The 23,909-nt window shown below is 38.0% G+C and overlaps 1 protein-coding gene across 1 annotated transcript; it reads right to left on the reverse strand.

Moving 5' to 3' along the window:
• Positions 1-618: 618 nt before the first annotated feature.
• Positions 619-15,979, reverse strand: PSMD12 (proteasome 26S subunit, non-ATPase 12). Its single transcript, XM_063293486.1, has 11 exons — positions 15,797-15,979; positions 12,561-12,620; positions 11,916-12,044; positions 10,464-10,571; positions 6,289-6,393; positions 5,444-5,593; positions 5,165-5,299; positions 3,588-3,700; positions 3,003-3,177; positions 2,444-2,521; positions 619-1,052 (listed from the first exon to the last, which is right to left on the reverse strand). Exons 1-11 carry the CDS (start codon positions 15,902-15,904, stop codon positions 843-845), a joined length of 1,371 nt encoding a protein of 456 aa, XP_063149556.1. The 5' UTR covers positions 15,905-15,979; the 3' UTR covers positions 619-842.
• Positions 15,980-23,909: the final 7,930 nt, after the last annotated feature.

Consider the following 23,909-nt stretch of genomic DNA (forward strand, 5'->3'; position numbering starts at 1 on the left):
GTTTTAAGTGCCATTTTAAAAAACATTTAGTTGGAAACAACCTGGGTCCATATCTGAACATGGCTCATCTAACTGAATTAATAGTAGCATATAGCACTTTGCAGGACTATACAGTTAAAATTTCAGTTTATGGACCAAAACTTAAAATGGCTGTTTACCAGATGAACGTAAGGTTAAAACACCAGCTTGACTTATTTACATTTTGCTTTCATTTTAAATCTTAAGGTTGCTTGAAACAGCCTAGATAGTTCCTTCATCAAGACATAATGAACTATTAGCAATGCTTTAGACTTTTTTTTGGTAACTTACTTTTTGTGTTAATGTACCTAGCTAAATATAAGTAAAGTGAAAGACACCAATGTATAAAAACATACAAAACAGCTACAACTTAATTCCATGCTTTTCTTGATCTGCTATAAAGCTACCATACTTTAGCACAAGAGAGAAATGAAACTTGTTTCATGCTTGAAATTCCAGTCTAAGAGAATCAACATTAAATAATCACTTTGTCACATTTCTTTATAAAAGAATGTATTACAACATACTTATATATCTAGCGGTGTAAAAAGATATGCAAGTCAGTCAAATGCAGGATGAACTGGGATAAATCAAAGGCCATTTCCATTACACAAGCAGTACAATTTTATTTTTCCCCATCAATTGCAGCAAAAATTTGTTATAAACCAAATTAATAATCAAAGGAACTTAATTGTCAACAATTCTTCAAGAGTGATTATGTTCTAAGTTTCATCTGGAAGGGAGAGATGAAAAAATATACAGTGGGATAAAGTCTCTATGGCCAATTCAATGCCTCTCTAAAGCATTAAGGCTACTGAGGCACCTTATTGCAAGTTATGTATCATCTCCTCTTTGGCAATGAGGTGTGTAGTTTTGTTAACTAGAGCCATCAGTGAATTGAGCTTGTGAGACCAGTCATTGAGTAGGTTATTTGGGTCCTTGGGTCTCTGAAAGTTGATAATTCCTGCCAGCCTATCAACTTTTGCAAAGATGGTCTTATTCACCACTAAGTTGGACAAAAACTCTTCAGATTCCTGTAAAGCAAATAAATGACACAGAATCAGGTAGTCAAACTAACAAACCATTTTGAATGAAATTTGATTGTTTCACATCAGTTATCCATACTCTGAAGAAATGAATGAATGCACACAAGCACAAACACACACAAACAGTTCCAATGAAATGTACTTAAAAACATTTCTATTTGGCTGGCTTATCTCATGTCATTTTAAAAAAAAGTGTGTGGTTCAGCACTGAAACTAGGATTGTATTCAACCACAACCTTAACCTACAAATTAGCTAATTTATCTGTCAAAATAATCTTGTATGAGACAACTCAAACCTTTATCTAAAGGTGAGTAAATATCTGTGTAGTGATTACAGAACATAGAAATCCATGTAACTATGATGGCTACAAAAGGAATAAAAAGATTATCTGCAGTCCTACCCCAATGTCTGGATACCTCAAGTAACAAAAGCACAGCTCAGTAGAAACCAATTCATTTGGGTGAGGCTTAAATGTATGGAATCCATTAAAAAAAAAAACCTCTGATAAGAGTTCAGCCTTCAACAATTCAGATTCCCATGACATCTGACAGGTACTATTTCAACTAACTTAGAAGCTGAATAGTTGAACACTGATAATTCCTGAAGTTGCGCTTCAACTCCAAAATCTTTCCCCGGTCCAAAATTGGGAGGGCTAAGTGATGTTTGGTTGCAGCATGACCAAAATACCAGAATAACTTGGCTATACATCACTATAATGGCAACATGGAATATGACAGGCAGGTGGGAGGGAACTGGATGTTGCTGCCTAAAAACATCTGAAGCAGCCTAAAGCAAGAACACCTAACTGGGCACTCTTTCTTAAAGAAGGTATGCATTGGATGCTCCTACTTTGAGGTACAGAGAACAATGCTCCTCAAATGGAGGGGAGCACTGGGTTAGCAATTACAATTAATTTTTTAGTTGGCGTATCATTGGCAAAGGCTCAGGAACCATAGCTTAAGAAACTCTTGTTTCTATTCTGCATACTTTTTACTGTGTAGGAAAAAGAACAGGTACATTTCAACAATTGGCAAACCCTTTTGAAAAACCTCACCAAGAAAACTGCAGGGACTAGTCCTGGCAGTTGCCAGGAGTCAACACTGACTCAAAAAGCCCCCCCTCCCAAACCCTTCTACTACAAATTTACATAGATTTCCTCAGATATAAGTTCACCTAGTTTATCTACAAATAATTCCAGAGAGGTATGTACAGGACCAGAATCTAAATAAGATTTACTGATTCTATTACTACATTAAATGTTCATCACCATGGAGATCGGATTGTAAAAGCTCCAAAAACACTACTCGAGCTCTTTTTTCAACTATGCTGTACATTTTCTCTCATGTGAAACCCATGAACAATCCTGAGCATCACTTACATCAACTGATAAATCCAAAAGCTGTGCCATTCTCTTCATAGTAATTCTGGTATAATATTTTGCCATTATTCTAATATTCTAAAAAAAAAATCAGAATAGACTATTGTTAGGAATTTAATTGAAATAATTTCCAAAAATATAGAAGGGAATGTTGCAATGGATTCAAGTATCTGCTTACATTCCAAATACTTATCAGAGTGAACTAAATAATTTATTTAGTTTAACATGCAGGAAACATACAAGATATTCTCAGATACAACTTCTAATACACAGCAAACAAGTTGCTAGAAGGAATTAGCAGTGAGTTACGTTTTAAAGAAGATAGCACTCTTTCCACATTCCACTCTGTACAGTAACCAAGTTAGTTTATATGGAACAGCACTGTCTTTGCTACAATGTCTTATGTGTATTCCAACTAGAACAAAGATGTGTATCTGTCAAAAATAACTTCTCAAATGGGGTTTGGCAATTAAACATGTCAGTCCTACTGACAAAAGAGTTTTAATAAAAAGGAAGATTGCTATTGACGACAAATGGCTAGAAAGTAGAATTGACTTACATGTTCCACTACTCTGTTTTTTAAATCTTTCCATCTTTTTTCACCTTCCTCTGTGTAGCCAAACACATCTGTTGCAGGACTTTCGAGGGATCCTTCCCTCAATTCTTTTCCATAATCCTCAACCAGGGTAGTCCAGCGCATCAATTCCATAGTGGTAAATAGTTTTAAAAGATCTCTAACAAAGAAAGAAAGCGAGTCTCTGTAAATGGCTACAACTTTAGAAAACAAACTATTAATTCAAAAAGAGTGCCCCAACACCAGTATACCTATCCAATATACAGGCATCTATTTACAGTGAATTCTTTAAAAATAAACATCAAGGATACTAATAGTTTGTCTGATATATACACACAATTAAAAACTTGGGAATAGAAATCAATACTTAGATCAGCAACAACATCACAAACTATTATTTTACATTCTATAATGGGGGTAATTCAAATATCTTCACTACATATCTTAGCCACCTCCTTCCAACAATACAGCATTATGAGTATTATCTGAAATTCTACAGGGAACATATCCCGCAAATCAGCATTCCCCATCCCACCCCAGATGTATTCTTAAATCAAAAAAGCTACATACTTATATTTGGGGATGTCTTCTAGTTTTTTATCACTGCTTATTCTATGCACCAGGTCAGACTGTTCATTATCGTAAGGAGATAGGATGACATACAGAACAACACTCTTCAGTGCCTGTTTCAGAGAAAGAGAAAGAGAATGTTCTGCAGAGATGTATTAATGTATCAGACTAAACAACATTACAAGGACCATTTGGAACAAGAAGCTGAATTTTTTATTCTATGTACTTGTTTGTAATCAAACTTATTTTATCTCGGAATTCCAAGTTCAGAGAGCTAAAAGGAGCCAAACCGGCCATCAATTTTATGTAAAAAGGAGGAAACTTGTAAACAAATGGAAGTTTTCTTGTTATGCTAGAATTCTTCATTTTAAGGAAGATTTAAGTTGAATTAGTGGAATTCCCAGATACATACTTGGAAAGCATTTTCAAAAAGTCAGAACATTGTTCCATAAATTTCTATGGGGTTCTTCAACTCCTAAAATATGTTAAAAAACTGAACAAATAGGAGCTCTGGTTTCCTACATCTTGAATAATTTATGTGTATCTGATTATCATTGCCAAATTTTGGATAACATCACTTAAAACAGCTTCTTCCTGGGCCCTTTTGGAATATTCACACGTAACATCTTTAATTACTTGAACTGTCCAGGGTTAAAATCTGACTTTTTCCCTATCATTATTACACTGACCACTTATACCTCCCTAACTTTTCATGCCTTAACATGCCTGAGAATCAAGCCTGGTTCAGATTCCTACTAGACTATGGCTAGAGCAAATGTACACAAGGTGGAGTGCGGTATGAGCATCCATGGAGAATCTTGCACTCATGAAGGTCGTTCTTCAGAGTTGTGCCCAATTCTAGTTATCACACACAGGAATGTGAAAAATCTGCATTGTTTGTCACATTATTTAAGCATGGTCAGGCTGGAATGAGATCTCTGCCAAACGTTTCTTCTGGTGATGCAACAGAAGCCTGTATATAGTACCTGGGTCTCCAATGTACCCACATATTTTAATTAAAAAGATAGGAAGCTAAATGTTGCAAAGCAAAGCACCAGCCTCTAGCACTGCCTGCTCTCCCAACAATGCCTCTGATTCTTCCTGCTCCCTGCAGTTTTCTGATTTTAGCTCAGAAAAACCTGTTTGAGCAGTATGTGAAATAGCTTCACAGACACGTGAAAAATTGCTCCTTTCTACTCCAAGAGCTCCAGCTGGATTGAAGTCCATTGCAAGGTTAAAGAAGCATTCCATATTTGCAGAGCTGCCAAATCATATCCAATTGTTTTATGACATTTTCCATATGGGCTGGTAAAATCTAACTATACAGATATAACCTCAGCTACATTTTATTTAATAAAAAAGAAAGTAACTTGTTCTAGAAACAAACAAAAAAAGTTTAGGAGTTGTACACAGAATGTGAATCACTTGCTTTTTTCTGAAATGTTGATTATAGTGGGAAATAGCATTTGAATTTTATTACCCTAAAAAATAAACAAATACCTTCAGAAAGGCAGCTGAATCTGAATTTGACTATACAGACATTAACAGCTTATAATGCATTTTCCTTTTGTTGTTACCTGTTGCCATTTTTCACCTTCAGCCTGGATGCAAGGTGTATCATAAATAGCTCTGTAGTGTTTACAAATGGAAAGGTAAGAACCTTCATGCTGATCCAGCTGAATCATTAAATTGTAGTATTTCAATTTTAGTTTCTGAAATGTCAAATAATGTTGGGTTAGGAGAGACACGTTAAGCATATACATCTGCCACTTCCCCAGTAGTGTGAAAACTATGTAAGATGTGTGAATAACACCCCATAAACCAGCAAATCAAAAGCTTTCTACCACCAGACATACTTCAGTATTTTCTTCCTGGAAAAATTTGGTGTTAATTTTTTTGCTAATAATTTGAGTTCGAATGTAGTCCTTTACAGCCAGACAAAGCCTCATCTGTTCCAAGATGAACTCTACACGCTCCTTCTTTTCCATCGATCCATAGGTCTCCACCTAAAGTTCAGAACATTAAAATATTATAAACTGTGACACGTGAAATTTTAAGCACTGAACACACAGCTGTTTGTTAACAAAAGCAGTAATTAATTTTTAACTTAAAGCTCTTCATTTGGGAATTACAATTATACAGCAAATCAAAACAGGTTAAAGTATAACAAGATTCTATAGACACAAAGTGTATCCAATTCTCAGTTCAATAAGCTTCATTTAGTTTTGGTCAAATTCAAACTGAAATTCAGTGAAGGAGCTTTCTGACAGATGGTATCAGGCCACAGAACAATTTCCCCTGGCCATGCCTTCAAAATCTGTTCTTAAAGTCTGGAGGCAGGGAAAAAAGATGATTTGCACAAGCACCACATTGGATTTAAACCCCATCTGGTACATCTTCTTAGAAAATCTCTTCATTGTTTTCTTGGGAGAACTCCTGCAAAGCTGGTTATCTTCAGATTGGCAAAGGTAAGCTTTGCAACCATTTTGGCAAGTAAACAATTGTATTTTTAATGTATTTAAATGCTGTACTAAAAAGGTACCTAAAATGTAGAGATAAATACCAAAAACTTCTGCACTATTTAATGTTCTTATATTACCACTGGATAACTGATCAAAACAGCTTTTAAAAATGGAAAAGAGAGGGAACAGTATTTGAAACACAGGTACTTATCCCAAGCTAAGCAATTATTTTACATTACCTGAAGTTCCTGCAAAATTGAGGCTGCTTCTTTTACATCACCATTCTGTTCTTTTATTTTTGCCAGTGTATTTGTCAGCCGAGCCCTCTCAATTTCAACGTATATCTAAAAATAGGAAGGCATTTAATTTTATGTAAAATATGTCCTATCATTGCATGAACCTAGTGTTGTATATGGGGAAGAAGTCTTATAAAACATCTATCAATGTCATACTTAACATCAATTGTACAAGTAATCTTACATTTATTCACATCTTAAAAATATACTTAACCTTGATATACTTTTTTTCCTCATTTTTAAAGGTTTAATTTACCTAAATCATCATCAGTGTCAATAGTTTCCAGTTTCTATTGTGTAAATGTCACTGTACTTAATTATCTGCATTCTATAGTATAGCATTCATATTTTATAATGCAATAAAAAATACCTGGAAAAAAATAAAATCCAAAAGTAACAGTACAATAAAATATAGTAAAACCTTAGTGTGTTCTTAATTATGTGCTAATGAGCCATAAGGCCAAGTTATTATAATGAATGGACGTTTCAGATATTCCTTGACTGGGCAAAGAGAGATACGGAAGGCACATAAACACCTAGTTATCATAATGTCCTGGAATTGTGATTGGGGGAGGGGGAACCAGGACTATCAAATCTTTATCTGTGCCCTGGTGCTGTGCTTGTACAAGGCAGAAACACATTCAACCATTAGCCTTTATTTCTTGTTACATCTTACAAGTCCATATATCTGTATAATTGCTGACAAACCAGATTGTTAAAATATATACAGGACAACACTGTAAAGATTTTATATAATTATGCAATTTTTAAAAACAAATGAAGAAAATGTCATGAACAGAACTCAAGGATTTTTTCCCCAAATTGCTCAATATTCCCTTGCCTTGCTCCTCTGTCAAAAAAAGAGTTGACAATCATCAGTTCAAATACTGACAAAGAATGTATGTCAACAATTCACTACTGGAATGTGAATTTATCTTTCCATTGTTATGTAATAATTATCTTGGCTACTCTAGCTCAAAGCATATGAACTCTTAATTTACTGATGTTTCAAATGCAGTAACCAAGAAAAGCATTATGCAGCAAGCCATATTGACAAAACTGTGAATTTCAGACCAGAATAAAAGCAATAGTAAGAGTATATGCATTCATTTAAAGCAATTTATTTGTCTGAACCAAGACAAGGACATACAAAAAGTTATTTATACAATGAATCCAGTTACACAGCATCTAAAATGTCATTTCTTTAACTAGATAAAACGTAAGCATTAATGGTATTAATGAAAAGCTTTACAACATAAACAGAGTATTTGCTGTTATCTGCTAACTTTAACTCAAGAACTCAAAGGAAGTTAGATATCAGAGGACCCCTTTTTATCTTATTTCTGAAATCAGATCATGATTTCTGAGGACATTTTACTGAGCTTCTTTCCTCTTTCATGAAAGAACTTCACAAAATTTTCCATAGGATCACCTAGGAATGCTGTACAAATTTCAACCTTGTTTTCAATATAAAACCTCCCGAGAATGGTCAGGACAGCCCATTTTGAATGTGAAATACTCTGGACATCCCTATCACCTGATGCTTCCTTTATTGTGTTTTTGGCATCAAGGCTTTTTTAAGCATCCAAAACATCTCGGTATATTCCATGAGCCTCCTAGTTGGTGGGATGTGGACAACACTATGTTGGCTTGCAAGACAGTCTCCAGATTAGAAGTCCTACTTTGCACTGAATACCATGAGCATGCTTGATACAAAGCTGGATTTTGGTTGTGCTTGTGACATATTGGCCAAAAAAGAATTCTACGGTCCCTACTGTTAGCACTGAATGCTTCATGGGACACATACAAAACTAAGGCTGGTCATCTAGTCTCCTCTATCCTATTAAAAAATATGTGAAAACCTTCACTGATCATAGCCATGATAGATGGCAGAAATCAGTATCTATGGGCCAATCTGAGAAGACAGCAACTTGGAATAGGAGTAGATACCTAAAAAGCATGAAGTAACCAACCAAATGAAAGAAAAATAGATATAGTGTGTGTTCGTGAAACCAAGAAAAGTACGAAGGATGTAATAGATCTGAATGAAGGTGAATGAAGGTGTCTGATCTTGTGGAGTTGATAAGTATAGGCAGGGAAGTGAAGGTCAATGGATGTAATCCAGGGAACAAAACATTTTGTTAGGTGTCAGGAATAGATGGGTTACAATAAAGCAAGAAAGCAAGAAAAAGTGATTGAGCTATTGGGAGACCAGTCATTGTTTACTAGTATCTGGCTTAATAAAAGACCTGTTTCAAATATATGGTTAGAGCATAAGTCTGTTTATGCATACATACAGATAAGGAATGGAACTAAAAGGCAGTGAAAGTAAACCAATTTTAAAAAGAGAAAGTAAAAGTCCTGTATGAAGAAGATAAAGGATTAATGTTCCAACAAATGAAAAGCAAGTTAACATAAATAACCTTGCTATAGAAGCTGTTTGGAAAAGAATGAAAAGAATTGTGTTACAGAGTGCTACAGAAGTATGTGGAATCCCGCTAATGGGAAGTATGCAAGGTGTCTGATGGAATGAAAAAGTAAAAGAGGCTGTGGATGAAGGAAAAATGCATGTAAAATAATGATTGCTGCAAAATATAAAGATGAATGTTTGTCCTACTATACTGTACTATACTATTTATATTAATTTATATAGCCACCCATCTTACATTTGTGACTCTGGGCAGCTTACAATTAAAACATAAACAGTATCAAAAAATCAAGGTTAAGCAGCCATACAGACAACACAAATGTTAAAACATGGGAATAATAACCATCATCTCTTCTAAAGTGTTAGCCACTCATCCTAGTTTTTTGTCATCTGCAACTCTGATAAACATCCCCTAAATCCCTTCATTCAAGTCATTAATAAAATGCTAAACATCACAGGGCCCAGGATGGCGCTGTGGAACTCTGTTCAATGATTCTTTCCAAGCTAATGTGGAGCCATTTATGAGTACTCTCTGAATGCTGACAGTCAATTACAAATCCATATAACAGTTATCTCACCTATATTTTACCATTGCTTTAATGAGGATATTACGAGACTGGTTTGCTGAGGTCAAGACGCACAGCGTCCATGGCATTCCCTTATGTATTAAGCTAGTAATACTGTCAAAAATAGATAAAAGATTAGTATTTCTGCCATTTGGGCTGGATATGTCAAGAGAAACGTAAAAGTACACTGAATAAAGGCAGAATAGGTTTCTTAAGCACCTCATGTGATAAAACAAGGACAGAGTCAAGAATGAATGCATAATGCATACATGCAAACTGAATACAAATGTGAGTGACCAGTATAAAAGAGGTGGCTTACTCTTGTAAAGAGAATGAGGACTGAATCACAAGACAAGTACAAGGGTGAATGGGTCCAGACTGATTGACTGATTACATGCCATCAAGTTGTTGTTGACTCATAGCAACCACATAGATTTTCTCCATGACGATCTCTCCCTAACCTGGTCCTTCATGTCTTCTAATGGTGCGCTCATCACCACTATAACTAAGTCTTTCCATCTTGCTACTGGTCATCCTCTTCTTCTCTTTCCTTCCACCTTTCCCAGCATTAGAGCCTTCTCCAGAGAGCTAGGTCTTCGCATAATGTGTCTGAAGTAGGATAATTTGAGCCTGTCATTTGTGCCCTGAGTGAGAACTCTGGGTGGATTTGTTTGATGATCCATTTATTTGTTTCCTTGGCTGTCCACAATATTCTCAGGAGTCTTCCCCAACACCAAAATTCAAAGGCATCAATACACTTCCTACCTTGCATCTTCAAACTCCAATTTTGCTTCCACAGAGTGTCACAGGGAATATTATGGCTTGCATGATTCTAATCTTCATACACATTACAAAGACACATCATGGCATTTGAGTATCTTTTCCAAGGCCTTCATGGCTGCTCTACCAAGTGCTAGTCTGGGGCATATTTCTTGACTTCTTGGAGCTGTCTATTTCTATGCTGTTTTACCCTCCATTAGCACATTGTAAAGTTGGAATTTATTTATTAAATTGTTTTATAACTACATTTAGTTTGCAAGGCACCAAGAAAAAACTGAATGCTATGTAAGTATTGCAAAGAAATAAAAAGCCTCACAGATTGTGAAAAGGAAAAACTACCTTACCTTTCCTTCTGTCACTGTACGTAATGTGTCAATTAATTGCAATTTGGTTGGTAAATCTGTAATTTCTTCAACGTAAGTACAGCACTGTTGGACCATTTTAGCAACTGCCTAGCATGAATAATGAGAAAGATTACACTTATATGAATATAACCTTGCACAGATAGTATTGGTGGTCATCTGTTCTAGTTAATGCTGCCTGTTACGCAATTTTGTTTCAAAATATCAAAGGAAACTGAAAATATTTGCAATCTAAGGAAGAGATATGACAAAACTTGTTGTCAGTGATTGCTTTTATTTTCAGATAGAAACCACATGGAGCAAAGAGACTTCCTGCAGAAGGATATAACTGAGTTATTTTTGTCTAATATTTCTTACTTTTCACTTCCCTGCTTTAGGATTTGAAAATAATAGTCCTTTCTTTACTTCGCATGGCTGCTACAACTTAAAATTACAACACACTAAATTTTTCTTTGCATAATATATTACCATTAAATACAACTTTACTAAAAACAAAAATAGCGCAAATTAGTTTTTCTGAGACCTTGAACTGCTATTGATATTCTATATAATTTGTGCTATTTGCTTTATATACATCTTTTGGTTGGAGGGAGGTTGCCTATGAGTTGTTTTTTTAAGCAATCAGGCAGTAGCTGAAAGGGAGCAAAAAGATTTTAAAAAACAAAAATAAACGAAAAGTCTCCCACCCAGACAGCTTTTCAATTTGTTAGTATTACATTTCACTCAAAGCAATGTTTCTATTCATGGTCACAACTGCAGTAAATCCAATTACAAGTCATTTTTATAAAATAATGAAATACAGGCTTAGATATAAACCTGTACCTTTCAAATGATTTATAATTAACATTAAAACTCCTTTATTATCTACCTTCAAATTATCCATTGATCATTTGGGAATTTTCAGTTTCACTCTCTATACTGTAAACTGTACATCAAAATTAGCTAGAACCAATTACTGTCTTTGTCTCTCAGCCCAGCCTACTTCACAAAGATTGGGGGGTGGGGGTTGAATTGGGATGCTACATACAGTACACTTATGTCATCAGGTAACATGTATCGAAACAAACTGACTTCACAGGTACAGGAGTTACTTTTTATTGATCGTTTTAGAGATTACTTATGAATATTTTTTTTTATTACAGCCAGCATTACAGAAACCGAATTCTGGAACTGGTCCTTCACACAATTCACAGAGTCTCCATATTTGTCAAATTTGTTCTGCAGTTTTCCAATTCTCCAAAGCAACTTCAAGGGATATATACAGCTGCTTTGAGTGCTTTTTATTAAATGGAAAAGCAGGAGAAACCCTTTTTAAACAAATATACACATGAATAAGGAAAAAGCTGTTCTGCTTGTGGGTACTATTCCATCAGTAGACAGGTATAAATATTTGTAACTCTACTACCCCTCCCTGCTTTCCCTTAGTAAACTCACCTGCTTTAACTGACTCCTCCTTTTTGAAAGAAGGAAAATATTTTCATTAAGAGCATTCCAGTCTTTAGCATCGTAACACATTTTTACTACAGCAACCAAGATACGAGATGTGGAAACCATATCAGAAGCCTAAAAAAGCATGGGAGATAAAATATTATTTTTCAGTGTAAAATGTTTGCAATAATTCTTTAAAAAATTAAAAACTTAACTATTTATGAAAATAAATGTATTTCTGACTGCATGATGAAGTCTACAGGAGGAAAATAACTCAGATTTCACAGTCAACATGAATGATCAATTCGTTGTTCCAGCACTCATATCAGGGTGCTCCAGAACAATTTTTCCATATCTTACTCTTGCTTATAAATGGAGATTTTACTTTATCAAATAATTTACTAGTACTATTTAAGTATTAACTCCCATACTCTTTTACTCTAAAGTAACTCTCTTCCATTCTGTTTTCTACAATTATAATAATTAAAATCAATCAGAATCTCATTGTTTATAAGCACTATTAAAAAGTCGAAGGAAAAGACATCAATTACCATTTTCATATCTGCAGAAAAGCCACACACAACTTAAGAGAAAATAATGGGTGACTAATTAGTTGAAAATGGAAGAAGTGACTATTTTAAGAATTCTTACAGTTCGAGTCTGTTTTTCCAGTGACAGCAATGTCTCAATTGCTTCCTGAAGCCTTCCATCCTAAAACAGAAAATACAGTGCTTAAAACAAAACAAATAAGTAAACTACTTCTATATTAACTGAATTGCCAAGTTATATATCTAGTAACTACAACATATAACAAAGCTAGATAAAAATGTGTTAATTATTACAAGTTAGGAAGCTATGGCTTGGTTTACATAACTTGGTACGCCAAAGTATATTCTGCTTGTTTATGATTTGTAAACCATGGCTGACTTGACCACATGAACTTAGAAAATTGTGGTTTCTTCAGTAAACCATGGCTAAACAAAACAATAATTGCTGTATTGCTGGAATACAACTTGCTTGTTTAATTTAAATAGAAGAGCCAAATCCTGCTTGTATCAAATGTAACCAAGCTGCATGAAAAGCAATTAAATTTAAAACAGAACCCCTTACCTTGTTGATTTCAACTACACTTACTACACCAGGAACAAGACCAATGAATCTATATCCTTTTAATCTAGCTGCCTGGGCTTCACCTGCTGATGGAAAGCAAAGTTTCACCCCTCAAATTACAATTGCTTTGTATTTTCTTCCAAATAAGCTACCCAACATTTCAAAGAAAATATATAGCCATTTAAAAAAAGTGAGAGTCAAATTGTGCCTTCAAGTTTCCTTAATTTAGAGTGCATTTTCCTTAATTTTATACTTAATTTCAAAGGAACTATTCCACAGCAGGATGCTATTACAGCTGTTTTCAGAAATTATTTTTTAAATGTTTATCAAGTCTATAAGTTATTCATTCAGATGCTGAGAGGGAAATCATAGCATGCATCTCATTTTGCTAGATGCAAGTTGCTTCCTCTCTCAAGTAAACAGTGAACACATTTCTGTTCTGCCAAACATAATAAATTTTAGTAATACTCTTCCAGTTAAATTATTGCATCTAGTTATATGTACTTTATTGCTAACGTGTTCTGCCCCGAAAAATTCCTTGCTACTGCAAAAAAAACGAGCTGAGGAAAATGGCAACATTTACACAAAGAAACAAATTCAGAAACATGTTACCTCAAGCCTGACAAGACAAAATGAATTAACAGTGGTGTTAAAAGCAGCATATTGCATTTAGTTCCAACAGAGAGCACTGTTAAAGGACAAAATTCCAACATGTAACTGAACATTTCGGAGTGTGATTTCATATGCTGCACAGTTCTTTCCAAATCATTTTAGACCATGACAGAGGGGGGAACCTTCCTCCAATAACTGAATCACACCAACAGTATACTTTATGTTCAAGAAATGCAAAGGGGAAGACTTCTTATGGTAGGTCTTCAAATCACTCCACTGACAGCAGCAGCACCTAAAGTTCCAACTGTGTGCAGGAACATCTTTGGCCAGATTGATCATTTTTACATTTTTCCACAGCCAAAGGGGAGGTGAGGACCCAGTCAGTGCCCACTCTGGATGCTAGGCTTTTTTCCTGTGTTTATCATAAGGAATACTAAGGAATATGAACGATCCTTCTCTTGCACAAAACTCTCAGTTCAATGTTTTAGCTTGTACTCACATCACAGACATTTCCATGTACAATTATTCTTGGCTTACTCAAATATAAAGCAGGTGGCTGCACCCGGTCAACCTTGGCTGATCTTAAAAAGCTAAGCAGAGTTAGACTAGGTTGCTATTTAAATGAAAGACCACCATAAATTCCAGGGCTGTAAACTAGACTAGAATTTTTTTAAAGAAAGAAATTCTGGAAGCAAGCAAGCTACTTCTGTACTGTTACCAAGAAACCTACACGGATGCATCCTTGAAATCATCAGAAAGTAAGATCAACTGTAGGGAGACTTTACCATTTAATTTTCTAAATTCATACAGTATTCTTAACCATAAATGAACCACAAGGCTGAGTTGGTCCAACACAGTAAGTTAAAATGCAGTTTGAAAATTTGGGGTTCAGCAAGTCCTGTGAACACAGTCTTAACACTGGCTAACATGACTTGTAATCAGTATGGCAGAGAGCAACAGTTCTTCACCATCACCACTTAGTCTGGATAGTGATGGGCAGCTTTGTACTCCTTTCTAAATTCAACATAATCAGCACCCAAAACAGGTTTTTTTCATGGACTCGTATCTTCTAGAATAGAAGTAAGCAATCACAAAACATCTGCTAGAAGGGACTGTGTCCCAGCAGCCAAAATAAATGGTACTGAAATACCATTAAGATAATGGATGCTCAATTAGCTACTACTCTATGAAGTAACCTAGGCTAGGATCATCAGAGACCAATTTTATAAAGAAATTAACGTGAAAAATTCTGTACTTAAGTACCCAGTCCCCCCTTTAATGGAAAGTGTGGTTAGTATTAATAATACACAACAAATGAAGCAAAATGTAATTATTCTAAGCAGTGGAGTACATAATGATGCCATATGCATCAGAAACTAATCAAACAGTACAACAATTCACAGGATACCTAAGATATACAGTATATGATGCCCCTTAGCCTAAATCCATTCAAACTCTTCAATATTACTTCAACATACAGTACTAGTATTCTTGTAACTTCGACAAGAGTTAAAAGGAAGCTAAAAGTCATGAAGCAGCAGCAACACCGATTTACAGCGAGCCAGAAATCCACTGAGTTGAAGCTCCAGTAAACGTTCGGAGAATTTCAATCTCAGTTCTGACGTCACTAACCTCAAAAAATATAATTGCCGCTTTCTTTCAATGCAGGCTGACGTTTACCTTTCGGTACAAGCGGCTACAATATTACAGTAAAGAAAAGGCCTATCACTCTATGGTAGCAGCCATACCTATTCAACTCTGGAGGCCTCATTCCTCCGAAAAACAGTATACAGGGGAAAGGTTTGTCCCGACTTCTACCACTCTTGAATTACAGAAATACGCAAAGACACACCTTTCCCTATCATACGCCCAAGCGCCACTTCTTTAGGAAAGAGAGCAGCATCTCGCCCCGTTTTCCCACCCCAGCCGCCAAAGGAGCGGAGCCACCGGTTTGCGGCATCTCCCTTCCCTTCCCACGCCGGGCAACGCGGCTTCCGCTAGGCGAAAGGCCCTTCCGCTCTTCTCCCACCTGCCAGAGTCTCCTGCCCGGGTCAGCCTGGAGAGGGATCTCCCACCCCCTGGGAGTAGCTCCGAGCGAAGGGCCGATGCGGCCTAAGTCGGGCCGCGCCATGACTCAGCCCTCAGAGGGCCCTCTGCTCGCTTACCCGGGCCATCTGCTCGCACTCGGGCAGGCGCTGGTCTACCGTGGCACTGTAATCCACTTCCATTTTCACGATGCGGCCATCGGCCCGCTCCGCACCACCGTCCGCCATGGCCGGGTCTCGTCCAGCCCAGAGTCCCTCACAGGCTCTCAAGCAAACACTCAGTCACGCACTGACTCACCGGAACCGGAAGCTCATGGTCAGAATCGCATAGGCATCCTCGAGGACAGCCATCCTACCAAGGACCCCTCGAGTCTCACGCGCGACAGCAGGCACCGCGGTAGCCGCCTCAGGGTCGGAGCGCTTTTAGCTTAGCCTCGTGCTGCCAGATCGGGGCGGCCAAGAGTTCTCTGCGTCCCCCTTTCTGCCTTCTAGTGGGCGTCCGGATTTTTGCAGCCCAGATCTGGAAGCAAGCTCTATATTAGCCTCGGGTTAATCCTCGAGGGAGAGACGGGAAGCAAGGAATGAGTTGTGAGTTGTTGAGGGATCTACCCACTCATCGTGGTCGTATTGAAGTCAGAAAAAGAAAGGAGCGCGCTAAACGGGAAGCCTTAACCCTACCTTCCCCAACTTGGTGGCCTCCACAAGTACGTGACCAGAGTTTTCAAAACTCCGTTTCAGGAGTCGTAGTCCGACGCGGCTGAAGCGTACCAGGTGGAGGAAAGGTGCGCGACAGCCTCTTTCCTCCGGTCGCTGGGAAAGAGGTGGGAAGGAAGGAAAGCAGAAGTCGGAGAGAATCTCCGTTTCACTGACGTGTGTGTTGTGAACCGTCAGCCTATTCTCACGAAGCAAGAGAAGTCAGAGTCGGGTCACACTGTCCTGAAAGAATCGTTGAATTCAGTTCTGGTTCCAAAAATAAATGCCTGGGCTGAAAGATACTCTTTTCCCTAATTCTAAATGTTTTACCCAAATTATTTTCCATTGGGTCTAGCTGATGGGCTTGAATTCCAGCAAAAAGCAAGCTAGATCCAAAGCCAAAAAGTTTGACCAATTCTGATATAAAAATACATCACTGGTCTCTGGATAAAGCACTCCCTAATCCGTGACACAACAGCGGGAGTTGGATGGGGGCAGGAGACGCTTTCTATCCTTCTACAGTACTGGGTTGCTGCCTGTGATCCTGGCTAGCTGAGCAAAATTGAAAAATCACCAAAAAGTGCCGAAGGCTGCATATGTACTGTAGTTTAGACTAGCACATTCCAGATCTATTTGCTTCTATCATCTGGTTGGAATAGATAGACAAAGGGTAAAATAACAAGAAGGAAAATGCAGGGATGGTTAATGAAGATTGTCACTAACCTTTTTACAGCAATGCCTCTAACACTTCCAGTTGCAGCACTGTACAGAGTATCAGTGGAATAAAGTTGTTAGGAACTCTTTTTTTACATTAGAACCGGGAGTATAGTAACATTCAAGCCAGGAAAAATATATTTGTGAATCATTGTGATGGATATTAAAGATGTATCTGCATATTAATAAATGAATATTATAGCCCTAGAAATGCACATTTGATTTTAGCTCCCGGGTAGTGATATGTCATACTTCAAACTTGACTTAGAGTACTTGCAGTTGCTTTTGAACATTTTGATTACATTTAAAGCGTATTTTAACATTTTATGCTGACTAGTTATTTATGCAGGCACCCTTCCTATGCTTTATAACTTATCTTATGCAGACTTATTGAAATGTAAATTGTACCGAATTTCCCTCAGAGTAAATGTAAACCTTCCATTTTATTTATTTGTTGGTTTGCTTAAGTTATTTTACTTGTATACCACCAAATCAATACAGACTCACTGTGGTTTACAAAATAGTCAACAAAAAACATCCATAAAACATTAAAATGTCCACAGTAAGTACAAATAAAATTAAGTACAACCAATATAATCAAAATTACAAAAATAGTTATAGCAATTGTAATAATGAAAAGTAAATAAAATAGTAACACCAAAATCAAAATAAAATAAATCAATGTAAGTAAATTTAAAATAAAGTAATGTTAACTGTTCATCAAAAGCTATTAGGAAGAGTTCCATCTTAAGTAGCTTCTGAAATCTAGAAAGGATGGATGAAGCAAGGCTTAATTTTAAGGAGAGACTATTCCACAAGGTTGAACCAGCGACTAATAAGTAGCACCTCTTGGTCTCTGTTCTCCTTACTTAACAAAAGTACAACCAAAAACGTCTCCTGGGAAGAACATACTGGATGGATTAAATCAGGTAGGAAAAGGTGGTCCTGCAGTGACCTAGATGCCAAGCCATATAGAGCTTTAGACTCCAAACCAGCACTTTAAACTGTGTCTGGAAATCTGCTGATAAGCAATGGAGGACCCAAAGCAATTGGGTGTGATCCTAGCAGGTAATAGCTACAAGTAACCAAGCCTCTGCATTTTGAACGAATTGCAACTTCCAGGTTGCTCTTCAAGGTAGCTCTGGGTGAAGCAAACTGCAATAGTCTAATCAAGATGTGATGAGGGCAAGAGTCTCTGTTACAAGATGCTTGCAATCCCGGGTCCTAGGGACTGCCTCCACCTGCCCATCCAGAAGCACTCCCAAATAACAGATATGGTCCTTCCTTCAACTCTTTTGAGAAACAACGCTGGTACTGACTGAGAATCTCAAAGGCCAAACAGTAATTCTGCTTGCTTTGGTTTAGTTTCAACCAGTTTTACCCTATCCAGGCCCCTGCAGCTTCTAGACACCAGGACAAAACTTCTGTCACATCACTGGTACAACCTGGGGTGGCAATCAATAGCTGGTATCATCAGTGTACCAATAATACTACACCCTGAAGTGACAGTTAACCTATTCCAGTGGCATCATATAGATATTAAACAGTTAGGGAAAGGACTGACCTCTGGGGCACCCCACATATGAGGGGCCCAGAACTGACCTCCCCAATCACCAAATGGAACTGCCCACTAAACAGGAGTGGAAGCATTGTTAAATAGTAACTTCCCCTCCCAGCCTCTGCAGGCAGTCCAAAAGAATATCATGTTTGATGGTACGAAAGGCTGCCAAGAAATCTGATAGGACCAGAAGAAACGCACCACCCCTAATTAGGTCCCAACACATGTCACCTATCAGCACAACCAATGCCATTTCCATCCTATGCTCAGGCCTGAACCCTGACTAAAAGGGGTCCAGATAATCTGTTTGTTATAGGGTACTCTGTAGCTGAATTCCTACTACCCTCTCAACAACCGTTACAAAAAAAAAAGGGAAGGTTGGAGACTAGACAATGTTTGTCAAATATGGCCACAGCCAAGGAGGACCTCTTTCATGGCTTCCAGCATCAGCACCTCTCACAAAGAAGCGCTGACAATCTCCTGGACCCAGCCAACTATGCCTCCACCTGTTTCCTGAAGAAGCCAGAGGAGGCATGCTAGAGAACACTATCAATTTCATCAGTCTACAAACCATAAAAAAAATCCCAGAGAACATGGCAAGATGTTACCCCATCAGTCCCCTCCACAAAGAATAAAGATTTTGGCAAATCTCTGCAACTTTATCAGTAAAATCAGTAGCCAGTCAGCAGATTTACCTGTTCACCCCCCCTTAATTTAGGGAATTAGCAATCCTAAACAAGTGTGCTGGCCAACAGCTTACTAACACAATAAGAAGGAGAAGTAGAGCTGCTTCACTTTGGCCAGATTCACTTTTCATCTTTTTCCATCAGCACACCAGGAGCTGCTTCTGCACTTCATCTCCTGGAGTACCTTGGTAACCAAAGAAACCAATTGGCATTGGTGTACAGAAAGGCTGCTCAGGACCAATGATGCTGAAAGTCTGGGTTGCTTCCTGTTGCTAATGACTAAACAGGCAATCAGATGGAACTGCCTATCAAATCACTGGGAAAATCCCCAAATGCGTACTAAAATCTATCTGGATCCATGAGTTGCCTGAGATGGACCATCCAAATTGGTCCATTCATCCTGCTAAGGTCCCATGTGGCAATCAGTTTTATCTGACCAGGAAATATACTGACCACAGCAAAGGGCAAAATGTTATACCTTCTATATCCAGATCATTACACTGCTCCAAGACAAAAGCAAGCCCCAACATATGACCTCATGCATGTGGGCCCAAGATTAGTTGGAACAAGCCCATGGTTGCCATTGGAAATCATGAAATCCAGTATCCAGCCCTTCGGTTTCTGTCTCACACTGAGGCTTGAAGCTCATCTTCAGGCCTTATCAACTTGTCTGGAGTCCAGCCATCTTCTCAACATCTTTACCCAAAAAGGGTAGGTTGGAGGCTCAGTTGATCTAGGACAGCTAGGTCAAGTGATGGCTTCTTGAGAAGGGGGTATATCACCATCTACTTCAAGAACAGATATATTATCACCTCCCTCAAGGATGTGTTCTTGACCTTCTGTATCATGCTGTAATTTCCTGTTTGGCTGCAGATTACTGGCCAGGAGGGGAGTGGATTTAATTTACTAGTGGCTGAGCTCATCCTACAGAGAACCATGTCTACTTCCTCAAGAGCCACAGGTTTTAAGAGTCTCAGGTGATATATTTGTTCTTGAAGTAGATGGTAATATACCCCCTTCTCAAGAAGCCATTACATTCTAGCACTTCTGCCCATCTAGCATCTAGTCAGAGTGAAGGTAAGCAATTTTGCCTGGCAAACTGCCTACAACAGTAGGCTCTTTCATGCACCTGAGAATGAGAATAGATCACTTGAAATTGCATTCCTGCCCAGGGCAGAGTAGTATTGACACTATGTTATCCTTACTCACATGGTATAGACCCAAGGGTATGTCCAACCGGACTGGGCATCTTTGCCAGCATCATTCTAGGCATCTCCGAGTGATTAATTTCCCAGATCACTTCAGTAAGCTAAGGAGCACCACTGGATTGGCACACTGGAAGCCACCTTTGGAACAACCCTTTCAAGATCCTTTGTTGTCTCCATATTCTACAGGTCAACATGGTACCCTGCAGAGCCACCCATATCCCAAAACACAGCTGAGCAAATCTGGAATAGAAGAACCCGTCCATCTTTGCCCAGCCAATTCCTCTTTCTTCCACCATCAGACTGTGGAGGAATAAGGTCTTTAGTAAGACTGAAGTTCTGTTTGTAGTAATAGAACCAGCTGAGTCCAAGGCCTTAAGGCATCCAGTCCCCAGGACCTTGGATTAAGGTGGGAGGCAGGAAGATGGGTTTGGAACTAGGTTTCCTATTCCCATTTATTTATTTGAATGTATAAGCCATTCCCCTTTAATAGCCCACCCCCACATCAGATCATATCTCCCTCTGCCTGTCACCATCATTACCTTCCATTCATCCTGCAATCTCCCCAACAGTTCTCCCTGACCCTCCCTTTTTTCTTTTCTATATTAGTCTGACCTTGATTTTAAGCACCCATTTGGGAGTTGTAGTAAGCTATCATATTTCAGCTGCCTTTAGAGTTTACAGTATTTTTTTCCTATCATCTGGCGGTCATCCAGATCTTTGCAGCCCAGATCTGGTAGCCCTAAACTGGTGGTAAAAAGAAACTGAAAGCAAGTAAGTAAACCAGGAGAGGTAAAGGACTCTGTTCCTGTCTGAAAGCCCCCACTATCACCATCAGGCTACCAACATTTGGGGACAGATTTCAAAGGACTATTTTTCTACCTTGCAGTTAAATTGGTGGGGGGGGTTTAGTTACTAACACATTAAAGTACTCGTTCTTCCATTTTCCTTCCAAGGAGGAAGAACAACAATTTATCACTGTCATCATTACTGTAACTATCCTCCTGTGTAAACAAGAAGATTAAGCAAGTTAAGGGAACTCATTTACACATTACATGGATGTCGTCCAGGATGGTTAAAAAAAGGTTCTGGGGTTTCACTTCTGCTGAATTCCTTTGCTTCGAAAACATTGAAGTTCTCTACTATTCCTCTTTTTTTCATCCCTCCAAAACATTTTTATTTTTAGGCTCTATTTTTGTTACCTTTTGATATTAGACTAACTCTTGATTTTCTTACACAACTCCAAGGTCAAGCGTGATAACAAAACTATTCGGCTTGAAGTTCTTAGTCTGCTGTCCATTGTCACATAAACCTGTAAAACTTGTCTGGGGAAGTCACAGGAAGGTTAGCAGCTGATCTATGGAGTGATAACTGGGCCTAAGCCTATTAATTTCTGTATAGGATCAGGCTGAAACTGTGCTTCACTCCATCAACTATGCCATAGTGGATAAAATAATGTAGTTTTTTTTTTTTCAAAAATAATAAACCAGGTTTTGTTAAATAATCAATTATATTTCTTAAAAAATAACTTCTTGTTTAAAAATTAAGCCATGATGAAATGCAAAAATCTAAAACTCTACTCAAGCACACGAACTTTTAAAATATAATCTGTGATCCTCTATCAATTGCAATGGCCTATACTTTAAACAACAACAAACTACTGGGATTGGCTGAATCTGGTTACCTGGCATCTCATAGGCACTCTCCATCCAGGATCAGGGACTGTGTCAAGTATCATAGCCTTGGTATGGCTTGCTGAGCAGGAAAGTGTCCCTACAAACATATTTTTACTAGGTCCCAGCAAATGGCCATTTGTGGAATCTCTGGGTAAGAAAATAAAACCCATGTCATCAGAATTGGAACTGAAACTCTGGAGTAGTTTAATAAAAGTATCAGAAAGATGTAGCTCTTAAGAATACTGTATAACTATACTGCCAGGGAAAAAAAAGTCTTGTAGCATTCTTAAGTATCAATGTTAATAAAGGGGAAAAAACACCCTACAGCCCTCATCCTTTGGTTATTCATCCTGCACTTCTCCCACACTTTTAAAATAAATGGATTTTCCTTCCTTTTAAATAATTTATGCCCTCTACTCGCCACCCCACCATGTTAACATAGATTCGATAATCTTTTAAATATGACCAGGAAGCAAAATTGCAAGAAGCAGTGAAAACAGGTGGGAAGCAGAGGAAAGAGCAAAAGAAATTAAGACCCCTTGAAGATGGACTTCAAAGACACGGGTATCAGAGTAAGAAACTTGACAGAGTTTGCTAAAAGCCACACTTGTAAATTTTGAACCTTTGTCTTCCTCAAGAGCATCATAGCAGCCAATGTCCTTATTTGCAGCAACAGCCACTATTTACCCAGAGTAAGATCATGAGATGTGAGACATAAGCCAATAGCCAGGGTTTCTCAAGGCACAGATCTTAGTTATATCAACAACCAAACAACTGTTCTGTTTCAAATCCATGAAGCATAAGGCAAAGAGTTCTTTGAAATGTGGGAGGGGCAGAAAGAAGAAGCAAATTATCATGGATATAAAACAGACTATACTTTTACCCAGAGAGCAATCAACCACTGTATTCACTGTGGCTTCAATCTAGTTTCCAGTAAAGATTCTTACCTAGCTGTGCTGTGTTGAGTGTCAGAGAGATTTCAGCCAAGTTTGTGCCTAATTCATGTTGGAATTATCAGGGATCAACTCAGCATTGTCTCATAAGCATAAGGGGGTCTCTCTAGCAAATACATCTCTATTGTGCTTGTGAGATGTCACATGGGTCACCTGATTTTTACTTCCTCCTCCTCCTTGGGCTTGGGGATTAACAATCTCCATTGCCTCGTGGGCAGACATGCAAGCAGGAAGAGCTGCAGAATGCAGGTCTCCCCTTTTTTTCATCATCCAGTGATGATTAAGTGCTTTCTACTATGAACCTACAGTATCCAGATCTACTGAATAAAAGTAAGCTATCTATTTTTCTTCATCTAACTACTGTGTGAAGACTGAATTTATTTCTGAACACAATTAACCCTAATGTGCAAGTTCCTTTTTTGGTTCACGCTTCTACTCTGCAAGATTGCTGTTAGCTGCTTGGGGTTCTTTTATTAACCTTTAAAAACTCCATCAATTCAGCCATATAGTCTTGGGGATTAGAGATTTAGAGCCAAGAGCTAGTCCAAGGAAGCTACAGTATTTGGAGATGAAGCTATGTGTGCAGGATCCCAAATCAAACACTCATGCCTTGACTCCAAATGTGAGTACCTACATGCAAAATATAATTGCCTTCACCTCAATAAAGGCAGACATGGGCAAGATCCTTTATAATTCCAAGATCTAGAACTGTTTTCCTTGTTCTGTGCTGACAAAGAGAAATGTTTTA

Source organism: Candoia aspera, chromosome 2 (assembly GCF_035149785.1).
Source record: "Candoia aspera isolate rCanAsp1 chromosome 2, rCanAsp1.hap2, whole genome shotgun sequence".
Taxonomy (NCBI): domain Eukaryota; kingdom Metazoa; phylum Chordata; class Lepidosauria; order Squamata; family Boidae; genus Candoia; species Candoia aspera.